The sequence below is a fragment of the Triturus cristatus genome, chromosome 1_1, assembly GCF_964204655.1.
Source record: "Triturus cristatus chromosome 1_1, aTriCri1.1, whole genome shotgun sequence".
Taxonomy (NCBI): Eukaryota; Metazoa; Chordata; class Amphibia; order Caudata; family Salamandridae; genus Triturus; species Triturus cristatus.
The window spans coordinates 88277495-88296780 of record NC_140579.1 but is presented as its reverse complement, the minus strand read 5'-3'; the positions used below and the strand labels follow the sequence as shown (position 1 = coordinate 88296780).

The 19286-nt window shown below is 49.2% G+C and overlaps 1 protein-coding gene across 1 annotated transcript in view; it reads left to right on the top strand.

The window, feature by feature from the left end:
- LOC146869558 (E3 ubiquitin-protein ligase TRIM39-like) overlaps positions 1–19286 on the top strand; it is a 183008-nt gene that overhangs the window by 124693 nt on the left and 39029 nt on the right. The window contains exon 5 of the mRNA XM_085606123.1: positions 8816–8865. Coding sequence (XP_085462249.1) covers positions 8816–8865 — 50 coding nt within the window. The remainder of the gene's footprint in view (positions 1–8815; positions 8866–19286) is intronic.

The following is a 19286-nucleotide window of genomic DNA, read 5'->3' as shown; positions in this document are numbered from 1 at the left end:
AGCAGTGATGAGGCGAAGGAAAATAGTGACATGAAATTCTATATGCCGGTCACAACGCACTGGGGATATTGTGTAAAAATGCATTGTCGCGTCAGCTCACCCAAAGCCATAAAAAGCGGTACCCATGATAGGCGATGTTGACCGAAAGAAGAGAACCCATGAGGGCCACAGGGAATGCCAGTATATATTATAATACAAGTGAAAAACTAGATTGTGCATGCATTGTGCTCTCTAAGATACAAAGAAATATGTGTATTTGGTGTTCCTTTTTGCATGCAAGGAAAGAATATATATTAGTTGTGAGATTTAATAAGAATATAGAATAGCTGAGCGCCCTGTAGTAAGGACAATGTCCAAAAGTAGTCCGATAGATACAGAGAAGATCTTGTCAGAATCTATTTAAAATATATATAAAACTGCATGTATATGCAACCATGCTGAGGAAATTATAGGATTGTGCAGAAAAGTAAAAATCAGTACACCGTAAGGAGAGCAAAGTCTCCTGAGTAGTAAAAAGGGAAGTGCAAATAACAACATATAAAAATAGACCAGTTTAGAATGAAATCTGGTCACCCAGGTGAAATGAGGGAAGTGATTCCATGTGTAGTGGAATACAATGAAAAGGGCCAATGTACGAATAGTTGTCCCGTGAATTTCCGGATGGAGTATATAATTCCATTTCTAGGGCCTTGAAAAAGTCACTCTTGTCACTGCTTTAAGCAAGCAGATATTTCGGCCATTCAGTAGGTTGTGTATGAGTATGTAGCATCCTGTCAAGTCCGCAACCCGGCCACTCAGCTGAAATAAGAGCCCCGAGCCACCCATATGGATACCTCTCTGGCATAGGATGAATAAGTGGATAAGTAAAGCTGTCCCCTCCATTTTTTGTGGAGTTTCTGGGCTTCTGTCTTCAACATATGTATCTCCGGAGGAGAGCTAAATGAACTCTAATCCCTCTAAGATAGATGTGTGTTCTATACTGTTTCACGAAGGAGTTTAGACCCCTCACATTCCATGTGGCAAATATAAACTTTCACCCATCTCGTAACATCCCATTCCCCCTCGCTCTCCTGCTCCGCAGACACACCTCCCCACACCATTCCCAAACCCCCGCCACCCTCAGACACACAACTGATGCTTCAACAACGATAATAACCCCAAACCATATGCGACTCCCATTATACCACCTGGGTAAACACCTTTCAACTTTGCTAGTGTCCTCCCACACATAATGCTGCTCCCAACCACCCACCCAAAAAAAGTCTCAATTGAACTACAGTGTGTGTAAAATCCCTCTATTGGGTATAAACTGGTATTATATCTTAGGGGCAGAAAACAGTCAGATCTCACCCCAGGGGGCGGCTCAATCAGTAGTTCCACTCCCTAATACCCTGAGGTAGTCAGGTAATCCGTCACACCACAGAAAAGTAGAAACGGGAGAAGGTATGGGAGAAAAACAAGAAGTAAAGTATAATAGAGCAAGGGAAAAAGGAAGGGTTGGCAGCTTGGTGGGTGAATGACCCGGGCCCTCTATCAGTGCCACCACCTCATCTTATCACACCTCACTTAAAGTCCGTACAACAATGACCGAGTGTCCCAGGGGGAGCCTCAACAAACAGACTAACCAGTCCCGTCGTACTACTGGGTGGCATTTCCCCTCCAGCCCTCCTGATACCTGTCACACCAGGGGCAAGTGCAACATCATTCTACAGCACCTTCAGTGTTGTCCATAAATATGTGTCCATATTCGACCATCTGTTCGCTCGGGTGTTCGTGAGTCCCCAACAGATCCGATTCTGTGCTTGAGGAAGCGGCAGAGGTAACTGCCTCAACTAAGGCCCTGGCTGCTTCTCACTCCTATCATTGTTTTGCTAGGTCCAGAGTACCATCAGATTGCACCACCGTTCTCGCAGCAGATCTGGAACGGCGTCTACGTTGGCTTTGTCTCCTTGGAGTAGCCGAGGGGCCTTCTTTCTGCCACAGTGAATCCCGAGCCCGTCCCGTAGATGTCGAAGGCTGACGTTCAGCACTATGGACCTCCAGCCAGTCCCAAGTGTTCTCTGGCATTATGATAAAATGAGAACGTCCATCCCAAAGCACCTGCAGTTTGGCAGGATAAGACGACATATACTTCAAGCCAATCATTCTTAGCTTTTGTTTGACACTACTAAAGGACTGCCATTGCAATTGGACAGCTCTTGTATAGTCTGGGAATATTCGTTTACTGCTATTTACAAATATCGGGTCTCCATGGCTCCGAACCCCTCATAGTAGTTTATCCCGTTCTCTGTAGTTGAGAAATTTCCCTATTATGCTTCGGGTTCGAGCTCCTGGTTGCGGCGGTGGGACCAATGACTTGTAGGCCCTTTCCACCACAAGAAATAGTGTCACGTTTGTGAGTGCCGTCTTGATCCAGTCTTCCATGAATGTCTCTGGGACGTTACCTCCGGCGCCCTCGGGGAATCCAATAAATCATAGGTTACATCTGCAGGACCAGCCCTCCACATATTCCATCCGTGCCTCCAATCGACTCAAGCAGACCGCCTGGGCAGCCACCGTCACCTTCAATGTGGAGATCTCCCCCTGCACTTCCGTGACCTGTGTCTCCGTTTCCACTGATTGGTCCGCTACCGTGCGAAGGTCAGTGCGGAGGAGGTTCATGTCTATGGCCATGGCTTCGGTTTTGGCCTGAGGCTTCAATTGCTGCCGGAATCTGGGCCCCGAGGGCTCCATTGCAGGTTGTATCACCTCTTCAAGAGACTGTGATGTGGTGGTACCCGCTCCCTGTACCGTGAACTGGTCAATCTTTGTCTGCTTGCTGCCCCTGCGCAGTTTGTCCTTACCCATGCCACTTCGAGGACCTGCAACTTTCTCTCCCTCAATATCTCCAGGATTTCTGGTGGAAGCGCTGCAGTTGTGGTAGCTCCCCACACCTTGTGTGTTTAGAATGAATGCCACCAGTGGTACCAGTCCAATTCTGCACAGGTAAGCTGTGTGAGGGACTCCAGGAGTAGCAGCGCGGAGCAGCAGCACAGAGGATACAGAGTTCCCACCTCCTGGTGTCACCTGCAGCTCTGATTCAAATCCAGGGTCCGGTGTTCAGATGCCTGTGCAGGGATCGCGCCAGGCAGTCATGTGACTGTGGAGGCCATGCTCCTAGTTCAGAGCTAGTTACCAGCGATAATCCTACAGGAGGAGAATGTCAGGATCAATGGCAGGTTGCAAGTCACAGAGCCCACTCACCAGTCAATGGGACCGGCCACCAAGAGTGTGGGTTCACGTCCAGTCCAGTCCAGTCCACGCTGCCAAGGCTGACTGCTAGTCTCCTCTCGCTCCTCTGCACGACCCTCAATCCCGGGGTGGGGCGAATAAACAATTGCTGGCAGCCTCTCACTTGTGTGTGCTGCCACACTTATTATACCCTCCAGGCATACCCTTGCACAGCACCTAGAGGGGGGGGGGGGGAGGAGTTCACAGAAAAGCTCCTCCTCAAGCACCATGGGTCCACCAGGGCCACCACTGGATCCGTCCCCAGCATCCTACTGAGGGCCCCTTGCATCAACCAGGGCGCACCGTTGTCACGGCTCATCTCCACCACGGCATGTAGGAGTGCCTGCAATGTCCAGGGGATCAGCAGTCACAGTCTCTCTCGCACTCGGCCTCAGGAGGGGAGTAAATCAATGCAGCCACCATGTTGGGGGGTCTCTCCGTGGCGAGGCAGTCACCAAGAGCGGAGGCGTGCCGGGGCTCCGTTACAGGCTGCAGGTTCTGTCAGCAGGCCGGCCCCACCACTATCGGGGTATCAGCCATCCCGCTTTACCACCCACACTCCGTTCACCTCCTTTCGGCAGCTCCCCAGGTCCGCCCCACAGCTTCGGCAGGCAAGGTGGTCTCCAGCAGAGAGGTAGTGACTTGTAGGCCTCTCCTCGGTTTGTGCATCAGCGCGTTGCAGACAGCTCCGGGGTGTCACTATTTCCATGCCCCCTGGTGCCGCCCTATCCGGAGATCAGTTTCAAGATTTTCAGAGTCGAGTAGGGGGCGGCAGGAGGATGAAGTATTCCTCTGCCTGGGCTGGAGCTCTCTTTTAGTGCTGCCGCCCGGCCACCTTGTTGGCCATGCCCCCCAATCTTATCTGTCATTAATAAAATGAATGGCCATGCTGATCCTATGAATCCACCATAGGCTAAATGAACAGCTAGATCCTATGGATGCCGGAGCCAAAGATGAAAAGAAGAATCCTAAGAAGTAACAGTGCCTCGAGGTTACAGCGTATAGTGTCATGACTTCTCCTCTCTGCAGAGAGAGGTAGTATGGGGCACTAATCATCTACTGAGGCCGACTTGCGCTCCAAGTCCAGTCTACTGACATCTCTTACAGATCTGAGCCATTCTGATACCTTTGGTGAGTCGGGAGTAATCGATTTCTTACAGATTTCCGTTCTTGCTAGCGATATCATAAAAAATATCAGTGAGGCATGATCCAAGTTTAACACGTTCCAGTACGGGCACAAGTCCATCCCAAATCGGATCAGGCAGGGGCTTACGTTAACTTCGCAGCCATTAATTTCTTAAAACGCTTGACTTACATACCACCAGAAGAAGGCAAATAACGGGCAGTCCACAAACATGCGTATATCATCCGCCTCTGTGTCACCGCACTTCTAATATTTTGATGGTTCCTATGTGATCTTAGCCAACTTCGTTGGTGACCAATAAGGTCCATGGAGAGGAAACAAATGATTCTTTTTAAGTGGTACTGGTTTGATCAGAGTGTATAACAGATTTAAAGATACTCGCTATAATTGCTCTTTAGCCAGCGCCAGAAGGTCCTTTTCCCAGTGCAGGTATGGGACTCCCATTTTCTCATCTGTTGCGGAAATGAATACCCAATACCACTGGGAAACCTCTTTTTTTAGGTTGTTACTTAGCCGTCACCCACTTGAGAAAATCCTCCTGCACCGAACCACTCACCTCTGACTACGTTTGGGATGACCACTAACAACAAAGCGGCAGGCATTTCAATTTCGAAAGCCCCACTTAAAAAGTTTAGAGAGCGCTTGTCATGTCACCCCAGGTGGAAAGGTTGCCATGCTGGAGAGGGTAACTAAGTTTATCTTTAAGTCACTTGGGGGTTCCAGGAGAGCCCCAAATTGGTGCCAGGTCCGCATTGTAATCTATCCTGAGAATTCTCCTAAAGGATTCCCACACCCTCAGGATTGTTAAGAGTACCATTAACCTACCTTGTTTAAAAACTTTGGGTCCCCAGTCTTAAACAAAAAACCTTTTCAGGCTTAAATGCTTCAACATAGCTCTACACAATTGACCCATGTGAGAATTATCTAGCTCTCCAGCCAAGAGCCAGGAATTCTTGAACTGGAAAGGATAACAATAGGATTCAAAACTCGGAAGAGCGAGCCCCCCTTGCTTCAGTCTCATCCTGACCTTTTTTCATGAGATCCTGGCTCCCCTGGATGCCCATATGAAGCTGCCGACCCTCCCTTGCTTCAGTCTCCTCCAGAGCTTCTTTCGTGAGATCCTGGCTCCTCTGGAAGCCCATATAAAGCTGCCGACCCTCCCTTGCTTCAGTCTCCTCCAGAGCTTCTTTTGTAAGATCCTGGCTGCCCTGGATGCCCATATAAAGCTGCCGACCCTCCCTTGCTTCAGTCTCCTCCTTCTTTTGTGCGATCCTGGCTCCCCTGGATGCCCATATGAAGCTGCTGACCTTCCCTTGCTTCAGTCTCCTCCGGGGCTTCTTTCATGAGATCCTGGCTCCCCTGGATGCCCGTATAAAGCTGCCGACCCTCCCTGGGGCTTCTTTTCATGAGATCCTGGCTCCCCTGGATGCCCATATAAAGCAGCCGACCCTCCATTGCTTCAATCTCCTCCAGAGCATCTTTCATGAGATCCTGGCTCCCCTCGATGCCCATATGAAGCTGCCGACCCTCCCTTGCTTCAGTCTCCTCTTTCTTTCATGAGATCCTGGCTCCCCTGGAGCCCACATGAAGCTGCCGACCCTCCCTTGCTCCAGTCTCCTCTAGAGCTTCTTTCGTGAGATCCTGGCTCCCCTCAATGCCCATATAAAGCTGCCGACCCTCCCTTGCATCAGTCTCCTCCTTCTTTCATGAGATCCTGGCTCCCCTCGATGCCCATATGAAGCTGCCGACCCTCCCTTGCTTCAGTCTCCTCCTTCTTTCGTGCGATCCTGGCTCCCCTGGATGCTCATATAAAGCTGCTGACCCTCCCTTGCTTCAGTCTCCTCCTTCTTTCGTGCGATCCTGGCTCCCCTGGATGCTCATATAAAGCTTCCGACCCTCCCTTGCAATTTCTGCAAAAGCTTTTTGGGGAAAGGAAGTGGTTTAGTGTTCAACAAGACAATCACCTTCGGAAGAACCAGCATCTTAATGGTGTTCACCCTCCATAGATACCGAGGGGCAGATTTTCCCTCCATCTTGTAAGGTGAGCATCTATATCACGGTGTTGCTTGAACATGAAATACCTTTGAAAAACCTTTGGCAAAACAGGAACAGTTTGTTTAATTAAACATAGCGGCCGGGAGAACAGTTACAGACACAGGGTCTGAGGAATGTCTCAAATTACAATCAATCTGTAGCGTTCTTTTATACAATTCATTATAGGCAATAAAATGTTTCTGGAGATCCTTGTAGGGAGAGGAATGTAAGTTGCTCCCTCTAGATTCATAAATTAATTTTAATTGATAATCCAGGTGGGCCTCGACCTTGCAAGGACAAAATGCGGCCAGTGGTTAAAGTGTCCAGATGTCTGGACGGGGAGCACGTGATCACTGCGTGTTCTGTAATGTGATTTTCTCTATGTTCCTAACTCATGTAGCATCTGACTTTATGCTGTTTTTGGAGCGCGTGTACCCCCTCCAGCCATGCTCGCTTTATTGGGGCCAATCTCCCTTAACAATTGTAGTGTTTCTTCACTAATCCGTGGGATTGATCTCGGATTTCCCGTCCATGCATTTGTCTGCCGGCTACGTGCCACCCCACCTGTGGCCTTTCAATCAGTATCCTTGGGCCTAGGTCTCAGTGCTTGCCGGACTATGTATTTGCGAGTCGAGGTTGATGCGGCGTTCACATCGGGTGAATTTGTTAATAAGGACGCGATTTTGTTCAAATAAATAAATGTATCATGTGTCGTATCCGCATCAAATTTTTCCAAATTCACAAGGATACCTTAGTTAAGTTTACATCCGGTATTTCCTCCAAACTCTTGAGTTACGATGATCCCAGGATTCCTAATCTGGTTTCTGGTTTGAAGCCCTACCTTCTCTTTAGCTCATGTCATAATCTCTGTCCTCCCCTTATTGATTAGATATCCTGACAGACTCCCAGAATCTCTGGCATACATCTCAAGCTGTGGAACACAGAGCTCTGGCTTCGATGCACACAGAACTATGTCATCAGCATGCAGTTCTAGTCTGGTTGGTAACCCTGCAGCTTCAAAGGGAAGAATGGTCTAATCCTGCCGAATCATCTGGGAAAAGGGCTTAATATATACACGGAACAGAACTGGCGACAAAGGACACTGCTGTCTAGTTCCCCTTGGATATCTGAAACAAAGCTGTAAGTTCGTCATCCAAAATCTTAGCTGCCCGCACCTTAAATAGCATTTGCACAACTTCAGTAACATTGCTGCTGAAACCATAATCCTGCAATGCCTCCCAAAGATGGAACCAATCAACCGTATCAAATGCTTTAGCAGCATCAATTGTTGCGATTGTCAACAGGAGATTAGAGGCCTCGTCCATATCATTTGCACCAATGTCATTGGGTTAATTCACACAGCTTCCTTCCAGGTACAAACCCCTTATGATCGAAATGGAGCAACTTTTGAAGGACATCTGACAACCTCTTAGCCAAGATTCCTGGAATCATTTTGTAATCACAGTTCGAATAAGATATAGGTCTGTAGAAATCCACTAACCTAGCATCTTTACCCAGCTTAAGGATCATAACTACAGGTGCCTCATGTTAGGAAGGTGGAGTTTAACAGCCTTCCAGAGAGATCTCATTAAAATAAGATACCCAGAGACAGAATCCCGCCTGGGCCTGCTGCTTTCCCTTTACTGAGCCTCCTAACCTGTTTCCTTATCTCTCCCTCTGTGATCCCGCCTGGACCTGCTGCTTTCCCTTTACTGACCTCCTAACCTGTTCCCTTATCTCTCCCTCTGTGATCCTTCCCCTACAGCCTAAAATCTGCTGTTCCGTACGACGTGGGAGTTTTTGTTTTACAACCAGTTTTTCATTACTAAGCGGTCTGGGTTCATATCTACCTTATATATCCCACTAAGGCTCGTCAATATCTTAGTTGTAGAGAATGGTGACAAGGTTTACACTGGCAGAGATTGGATGTGACAATGTTGTGTTGTGGGTGCTGTCGGGAATTCACGTGGACCTCAGGTAGGAAGGCATTTATTAAGTATATACACAAGACTCCTCCAGGAGCAGATGTAACCTGTTACTCAACCGCCCCCCCTCACTCAGCCAACGGCCGCTCCTAGAAAACCCACAACGAGGCACTCCATAGGATCATATAAAGCACACTTGTCTATCTGAGCCATCTGCCATAGAACACCCACATCCTGTCATAAGATGTTAAAGGTACTTTTGGATATCGTTAGAGCTTTGACTGTTTAGTGTATGAACAGTAACTCACACTGAGCTCTAGTCCGCAGGCGCTGCTCTTAATACTGAATCTTATTTCAACTACAGGTCCTATGTGATGTTCATACTTTGTTCCTGTAGCTGTCATTGTTCTTTAATACAAAGACGATGTGTGTGTTATTACAGGTGTAATAATGTGAAGATTCAGAGCCCAGAGGTGGTGAAGAGTTATAAAGGTAAATACCATTGTGATGATTAGCTCTGAATATTACCGTTCATGAATATGATATGGTGTGATGTTCTATGGTGTGGTGTGGTGTGCTATGGTATGGTGTGGTGTGGCGTGGTGTGCTATGGTATGATGTGCTATGGTATGAATGAATGAATGAAAGGGCATTTGTAAAGCGCATGGCTACCTGGGAGTGTCCCAGCGCTAGGTGTGGTATGGTATGGTGTGGTGTGATATGGTATGGTGTGGTGTGCTGTGGGATGGTGTGGTGGGCTATGTATGGTGTGGTGTGCTATGGTATGTTGTGGTGTGCTATGGTATGGTGTGGTGTGGTATGGTATGGTATGGTGTGCTATGGTATGGTGTGGTGGGCTATCGTATGGTGTGGCATGGTGTGCTATGGTATGGTGTGGTGGGCTATGGTATGGTGTGACGTGTTATGGTGTGGCGTGCTATGGTATGGTGTGGTGTGGTATGGTGTGGTGTGCTATGGTGTGGTGTGGTGTGGTATGCTATGATGTGGTGTGTTATGGTGTGGTATGCTATGGTATGTTGTGGTGTAGTGTGGTGTGCTATGGTGTAGTGTTGTGTGGTGTGCTACGGAATGGTATGGTATGTATGGTATGTTATGGGATATTATGGTGGGATGGGATCAGATGGGATGGTGTGGACTGGTATGTTATGGAATGTTATGATGGTATGGTGTGGTGTACTATAGGGTGAGATCATTGTATAATATGGTATAGTGGTATGGGATAGTTTGTTATGGTGCTAATGGATTGAATGGGATGGCGATATGGTATCGAGTGGGCTGGTATGGTATTGTATGGCATTTTATGGTAATGTGCACTCACGTCAGGGTACAGGTACTTGATTTGTGTCTCTAAACTTTGTCTTTTCCAGATGTTTCTAGATTTCTACTTATCTCTATTCTGTATACGTGCTGCCGCATTTCCTTTGCTTAAATCATGCTTCACCTTGGACATTCATGCTAAGTTTATTGGAAATTCAGATGCGGTAATTTCACACCTCACATTAATGATACTGCTAGACTTGACAACTGCGAGCAACTCAGTTACTGCAGTATTCTGAGACTATTGAATGGGAAATTACCTCAGAATTTGGTATTTACCACATAACATTCTATTTCCCAGAGTTTTAGCACCAACAGGGACCTAGAGCATGTATCTACACGGACCCAACGCATGCATCTACACTGACCCAACGCATGCATCTACACTGACCCAACGCATGCATCTAATCTGACCTAACGCATGCATCTACACTGACCCAATGCATGCATCTAAACTGACCTAACGCATGCATCTACACGGACCCAACGCATGCATCTAAACTGACCTGGCACATGCACTTACACTAACCTAGTGCAAGCATCTGTACGGACCCAGCTCATGCAACTACACGGACCCAACTCATGCATCTAAATTGACCTGGCACATGCACCCAGTCTAACCGAGAGCATGCATCTACATGGACCCAATGCATGCATGTAAACTGACCTAGCACATTCACTTACACTAACCTAGCGCAAGCGTCTACACGGACCCAACGTATGCATCTAAACTGACCTGGCACATGCACCCGCACTAACCTAGCACAAGCATCTACACAGACCCAGCTCATGCAACTACACTGACCTAACGCATGCATCTACACTGAGCTAGTGCCTGCATCTGCACCTACTTAATGCATGCATTCACACTATCCTAGCGCAAGCATCTGCACTGACTTAGTGCATGCAACTACACTGACCTAGTGCATGCTCCTACACTGACTTAGCACATGTGTCTACACTGACGTAGTGCATGCACCTACACTGACCTAGCGCATGCACCTACACTGACCTAGCGCATGCACCTACACTGACCTAGCGCATGCACCTACACTGACCTAGCGCATGCACCTACACTGACCTAGTGCATGCACCTGCACTTACTTAATGCATGCCATCACACTAACCTAGCGCAAGCATCTACTCTGACCTAGTGCATAAACTTACACTGACCTAGTGCATGCATCTACACTGACCCAGCTCATGCAACTACACTGACCTAACACATGCATCTACACTGAGCTAGTGCCTGCATCTGCACCTACTTAATGCATGCACTCACACTATCCGAGCGCAAGCATCTACTCTGACCTAGTACATGCACCTACACTGACCTAGTGCATGCACCTACACTGACCTAGCGCATGCACCTACACTGACCTAGCGCATGCACCTACACTGACCTAGCGCATGCACCTACACTGACCTAGCGCATGCACCTACACTGACCTAGCGCATGCACCTACACTGACCTAGTGCATGCACCTACACAGACTTAGCGCATGCACCTACACTGACCTAGTGCATGCACCTACACTGACCTAGCACATGCACCTACACTGACCTAGCACATGCAACTACATTGACCTAGCGCATGCACTCACACTAACCTAGCGCATGCACCTACACTGACCTAGAGCATGCACTTACTCTGACCTAGTGCATGCACCTACACTAATCTAGTGCATGCACCTACACTGACCTAACGCATGCATCTACACTGAGCTAGTGCCTGCATCTACACCTACTTAATGCTTGCATTCACACTATCCTAGCGCAAGCATCTACTCTGACCTAGTGCATGCACCTACAGTAACCTAGCGCAAGCATCTACACTGACCTAGTGCATGCACCTACACTGACCTAGTGCATGCTCCTACACTGACTTAGCACATGTGTCTACACTGACATAGCGCATGCACCTACACTGACCTAGTGCATGCACCTACACTGACCTAGAGCATGCACCTACACTGACCTAGAGCATGCACTTACTCTGACCTAGTGCATGCACCTACACTAATCTAGTGCATGCACCTACACTGACCTAGAGCATGCACCTGCACTTACTTAATGCATGCATTCACATTAACCTAGTGCAAGCATCTACTCTGACCTAGTGCATAAACTTACACTGACCTAGCGTGTGCATCTACACTGACCTAGTGCATACATCTACACTGAACCAGCTCATGCAACTACACTGACCTAACACATGCATCTACACTGAGCTAGTGCCTGCATCTGCACCTACTTAATGCATGCACTCACACTATCCGAGCGCAAGCATCTACTCTGACCTAGTACATGCACCTACACTGAACTAGTGCATACACCTACACTGACCTAGCGCATGCACCTACACTGACTTAGTGCATGCACCTACACTGACCTAGTGCATGCACCTACACTGACCTAGTACATGCACCTACACTGACCTAGTATATGCACCTACACTGACCTAGTGCATGCACCTACACTGAACTAGTGCATGCACCTACACTGACCTAGCGCATGCACCTACACTGACCTAGCGCATACACCTACACTGACCTAGCGCATACACCTACACTTACCTAGTGCATGCACCTACACTGACCTAGTGCATGCACCTACACTGACCTAGCGCATACACCTACACTGACCTAGTACATGCACCTACACTGACCTAGTGCATGCTCCTACACTGACTTAGCACATGTGTCTACACTGACGTAGTGCATGCACCTACACTGACCTAGCGCATGCACCTACACTGACCTAGCGCATGCACCTACACTGACCTAGTGCATGCACCTACACTGATCTAGTGCATGCACCTACACTGACCTAGAGCATGCACCTGCACTTACTTAATGCATGCATTCACACTAACCTAGCGCAAGCATCTACTCTGACCTAGTGCATAAACTTACACTGACCTAGCGTGTGCATCTACACTGACCTAGTGCATGCATCTATACTGAACCAGCTCATGCAACTACACTGACCTAACACATGCATCTACACTGAGCTAGTGCCTGCATCTGCACCTACTTAATGCATGCACTCACACTATCCGAGCGCAAGCATCTACTCTGACCTAGTACATGCACCTACACTGACCTAGTGCATGCACCTACACTGACCTAGTGCATGCACCTACACTGACCTAGTGCATGCACCTACACTGACCTAGTGCATGCACCTACACTGACCTAGTGCATGCACCTACACTGACCTAGTGCATGCACCTACACTGACCTAGTGCATGCACCTACACTGACCTAGCGCATACACCTACACTGACCTAGCGCATGCACCTACACTGACCTAGTGCATGCACCTACACTGACCTAGCGCATACACCTACACTGACTTAGCGCATGCACCTACACTGACTTAGCGCATGCACCTACACTGACCTAGCGCATGCACCTACACTGACCTAGCGCATGCGTCTACACTGACCTAGCGGATGCGTCTACACTGACTTAGCGCATGCACTCACACTAACCTAGCGCATGCACTTACACTGACCTAGTGCATGCACTTACACTGACCTAGTGCATGCACTTACACTGACCTAGTGCATGCACCTACACTGACCTAGTGCATGCACCTACACTGACCTAGTGCATGCACCTACACTGACATAGAGCATGCATCTACACTGACTTAGCGCATGCATCTACACTGACCTAGTGCATGCACCTACACTGACCTAGCACATGCACCTACACTGACCCAGCGCATGCACCTACACTGACCTAGTGCATGTACCTATACTGACCAAGTGTGTGCACCTACACTGACCTAGAGCATGCACCTACACTGACTTAGCGCATGTGTCTTCACTGACCTAGTGCATGCACCTACACTGACCTAGTGCATGCACCTACACTGACCTAGTGCATGCACCTACACTGACCTAGTGCATGCACCTACACTGACCTAGTGCATGCACCTACACTGACCTAGTGCATGCACCTACACTGACCTAGTGCATGCACCTACACTGACCTAGTGCATGCACCTACACTGACCTAGTGCATGCACCTACACTGACCTAGCGCATACACCTACACTGACCTAGCGCATGCACCTACACTGACCTAGCGCATGCACCTACACTGACCTAGTGCATGCACCTACACTGACTTAGCGCATGCACCTACACTGACTTAGCGCATGCACCTACACTGACTTAGCGCATGCACCTACACTGACCTAGCGCATGCACCTACACTGACCTAGCGCATGCGTCTACACTGACCTAGCGGATGCGTCTACACTGACTTAGCACATGCACTCACATTAACCTAGCGCATGCACTTACACTGACCTAGTGCATGCACTTACACTGACCTAGTGCATGCACTTACACTGACCTAGCGCATGCACCTACACTGACCTAGCGCATGCACCTACACTGACCTAGTGCATGCACCTACACTGACCTAGCGTATGCACCTACACTGACCTAGCGCCTGCACTTACTTAATGCATGCATTCACACTAACCTAGCGCAAGCATCTACTCTGACCTAGTGCATGCACTTACACTGACCTAGTGCATGCACCTACACTGACCTAGTGCATGCACCTACACTGACCTAGTGCATGCACCTACACTGACCTAGTGCATGCATCTACACTGACTTAGCGCATGCATCTACACTGACCTAGTGCATGCACCTACACTGACCTAGCACATGCACCTACACTGACCCAGCGCATGCACCTACACTGACCTAGTGCATGTACCTATACTGACCAAGTGTGTGCACCTACACTGACCTAGAGCATGCACCTACACTGACTTAGCGCATGTGTCTTCACTGACCTTGTGCATGCACCTACACTGACCTAGTGCATGCACCTACACTGACCTAGTGCATGCACCTACACTGACCTAGTGCATGCACCTACACTGACCTAGTGCATGCACCTACACTGACCTAGTGCATGCACCTACACTGACCTAGTGCATGCACCTACACTGACCTAGTGCATGCACCTACACTGACCTAGCGCATACACCTACACTGACCTAGCGCATGCACCTACACTGACCTAGCGCATGCACCTACACTGACCTAGCGCATGCACCTACACTGACCTAGTGCATGCACCTACACTGACTTAGCGCATGCACCTACACTGACTTAGCGCATGCACCTACACTGACCTAGCGCATGCACCTACACTGACCTAGCGCATGCGTCTACACTGACCTAGCGGATGCGTCTACACTGACTTAGCACATGCACTCACACTAACCTAGCGCATGCACTTACACTGACCTAGTGCATGCACTTACACTGACCTAGTGCATGCACTTACACTGACCTAGTGCATGCACCTACACTGATCTAGTGCATGCACCTACACTGACCTAGAGCATGCACCTGCACTGACTTAGCACATGTGTCTACACTGACGTAGTGCATGCACCTACACTGACCTAGCGCATGCACCTACACTGACCTAGCGCATGCACCTACACTGACCTAGTGCATGCACCTACACTGATCTAGTGCATGCACCTACACTGACCTAGAGCATGCACCTGCACTTACTTAATGCATGCATTCACACTAACCTAGCGCAAGCATCTACTCTGACCTAGTGCATAAACTTACACTGACCTAGCGTGTGCATCTACACTGACCTAGTGCATGCATCTATACTGAACCAGCTCATGCAACTACACTGACCTAACACATGCATCTACACTGAGCTAGTGCCTGCATCTGCACCTACTTAATGCATGCACTCACACTATCCGAGCGCAAGCATCTACTCTGACCTAGTACATGCACCTACACTGACCTAGTGCATGCACCTACACTGACCTAGTGCATGCACCTACACTGACCTAGTGCGTGCACCTACACTGACCTAGTGCATGCACCTACACTGACCTAGTGCATGCACCTACACTGACCTAGTGCATGCACCTACACTGACCTAGTGCATGCACCTACACTGACCTAGCGCATACACCTACACTGACCTAGCGCATGCACCTACACTGACCTAGTGCATGCACCTACACTGACCTAGCGCATACACCTACACTGACTTAGCGCATGCACCTACACTGACTTAGCGCATGCACCTACACTGACCTAGCGCATGCACCTACACTGACCTAGAGCATGCGTCTACACTGACCTAGCGGATGCGTCTACACTGACTTAGCGCATGCACTCACACTAACCTAGCGCATGCACTTACACTGACCTAGTGCATGCACTTACACTGACCTAGTGCATGCACTTACACTGACCTAGTGCATGCACCTACACTGACCTAGTGCATGCACCTACACTGACCTAGTGCATGCACCTACACTGACATAGAGCATGCATCTACACTGACTTAGCGCATGCATCTACACTGACCTAGTGCATGCACCTACACTGACCTAGCACATGCACCTACACTGACCCAGCGCATGCACCTACACTGACCTAGTGCATGTACCTATACTGACCAAGTGTGTGCACCTACACTGACCTAGAGCATGCACCTACACTGACTTAGCGCATGTGTCTTCACTGACCTAGTGCATGCACCTACACTGACCTAGTGCATGCACCTACACTGACCTAGTGCATGCACCTACACTGACCTAGTGCATGCACCTACACTGACCTAGTGCATGCACCTACACTGACCTAGTGCATGCACCTACACTGACCTAGTGCATGCACCTACACTGACCTAGTGCATGCACCTACACTGACCTAGTGCATGCACCTACACTGACCTAGCGCATACACCTACACTGACCTAGCGCATGCACCTACACTGACCTAGCGCATGCACCTACACTGACCTAGCGCATGCACCTACACTGACCTAGTGCATGCACCTACACTGACTTAGCGCATGCACCTACACTGACTTAGCGCATGCACCTACACTGACTTAGCGCATGCACCTACACTGACCTAGCGCATGCACCTACACTGACCTAGCGCATGCGTCTACACTGACCTAGCGGATGCGTCTACACTGACTTAGCACATGCACTCACACTAACCTAGCGCATGCACTTACACTGACCTAGTGCATGCACTTACACTGACCTAGTGCATGCACTTACACTGACCTAGCGCATGCACCTACACTGACCTAGCGCATGCACCTACACTGACCTAGTGCATGCACCTACACTGACCTAGCGTATGCACCTACACTGACCTAGCGCCTGCACTTACTTAATGCATGCATTCACACTAACCTAGCGCAAGCATCTACTCTGACCTAGTGCATGCACTTACACTGACCTAGTGCATGCACCTACACTGACCTAGTGCATGCACCTACACTGACCTAGTGCATGCACCTACACTGACCTAGTGCATGCATCTACACTGACTTAGCGCATGCATCTACACTGACCTAGTGCATGCACCTACACTGACCTAGCACATGCACCTACACTGACCCAGCGCATGCACCTACACTGACCTAGTGCATGTACCTATACTGACCAAGTGTGTGCACCTACACTGACCTAGAGCATGCACCTACACTGACTTAGCGCATGTGTCTTCACTGACCTTGTGCATGCACCTACACTGACCTAGTGCATGCACCTACACTGACCTAGTGCATGCACCTACACTGACCTAGTGCATGCACCTACACTGACCTAGTGCATGCACCTACACTGACCTAGTGCATGCACCTACACTGACCTAGTGCATGCACCTACACTGACCTAGTGCATGCACCTACACTGACCTAGCGCATACACCTACACTGACCTAGCGCATGCACCTACACTGACCTAGCGCATGCACCTACACTGACCTAGCGCATGCACCTACACTGACCTAGTGCATGCACCTACACTGACTTAGCGCATGCACCTACACTGACTTAGCGCATGCACCTACACTGACCTAGCGCATGCACCTACACTGACCTAGCGCATGCGTCTACACTGACCTAGCGGATGCGTCTACACTGACTTAGCACATGCACTCACACTAACCTAGCGCATGCACTTACACTGACCTAGTGCATGCACTTACACTGACCTAGTGCATGCACTTACACTGACCTAGCGCATGCACCTACACTGACCTAGCGCATGCACCTACACTGACCTAGTGCATGCACCTACACTGACCTAGCGTATGCACCTACACTGACCTAGCGCTTGCACTTACTTAATGCATGCATTCACACTAACCTAGCGCAAGCATCTACTCTGACCTAGTGCATAAACTTACACTGACCTAGCGTGTGCATCTACACTGACCTAGTGCATGCATCTATACTGAACCAGCTCATGCAACTACACTGACCTAACACATGCATCTACACTGAGCTAGTGCCTGCATCTGCACCTACTTAATGCATGCACTCACACTATCCGAGCGCAAGCATCTACTCTGACCTAGTACATGCACCTACACTGACCTAGTGCATGCACCTACACTGACCTAGTGCATGCACCTACACTGACCTAGTGCATGCACCTACACTGACCTAGTGCATGCACCTACACTGACCTAGTGCGTGCACCTACACTGACCTAGTGCATGCACCTACACTGACCTAGCGCATACACCTACACTGACCTAGTGCATGCACTTACACTGACCTAGTGCATGCACCTACACTGACCTAGTGCATGCACCTACACTGACCTAGTTCATGCACCTACACTGACATAGAGCATGCATCTACACTGACTTAGCGCATGCATCTACACTGACCTAGTGCATGCACCTACACTGACCTAGCAAATGCACCTACACTGACCCAGCGCATGCACCTACACTGACCTAGTGCATGTACCTATACTGACCAAGTGTGTGCACCTACACTGACCTAGAGCATGCACCTACACTGACTTAGCGCATGTGTCTTCACTGACCTAGTGCATGCACCTACACTGACCTAGTGCATGCACCTACACTGACCTAGTGCATGCACCTACACTGACCTAGTGCATGCACCTACACTGACCTAGTGCATGCACCTACACTGACCTAGTGCATGCACCTACACTGACCTAGTGCATGCACCTACACTGACCTAGCGCATACACCTACACTGACCTAGCGCATGCACCTACACTGACCTAGCGCATGCACCTACACTGACCTAGCGCATGCACCTACACTGACCTAGTGCATGCACCTACACTGACTTAGCGCATGCACCTACACTGACTTAGCGCATGCACCTACACTGACCTAGCGCATGCACCTACACTGACCTAGCGCATGCGTCTACACTGACCTAGCGGATGCGTCTACACTGACTTAGCACATGCACTCACACTAACCTAGCGCATGCACTTACACTGACCTAGTGCATGCACTTACACTGACCTAGTGCATGCACTTACACTGACCTAGCGCATGCACCTACACTGACCTAGCGCATGCACCTACACTGACCTAGTGCATGCACCTACACTGACCTAGCGTATGCACCTACACTGACCTAGCGCCTGCACTTACTTAATGCATGCATTCACACTAACCTAGCGCAAGCATCTACTCTGACCTAGTGCATAAACTTACACTGACCTAGCGTGTGCATCTACACTGACCTAGTGCA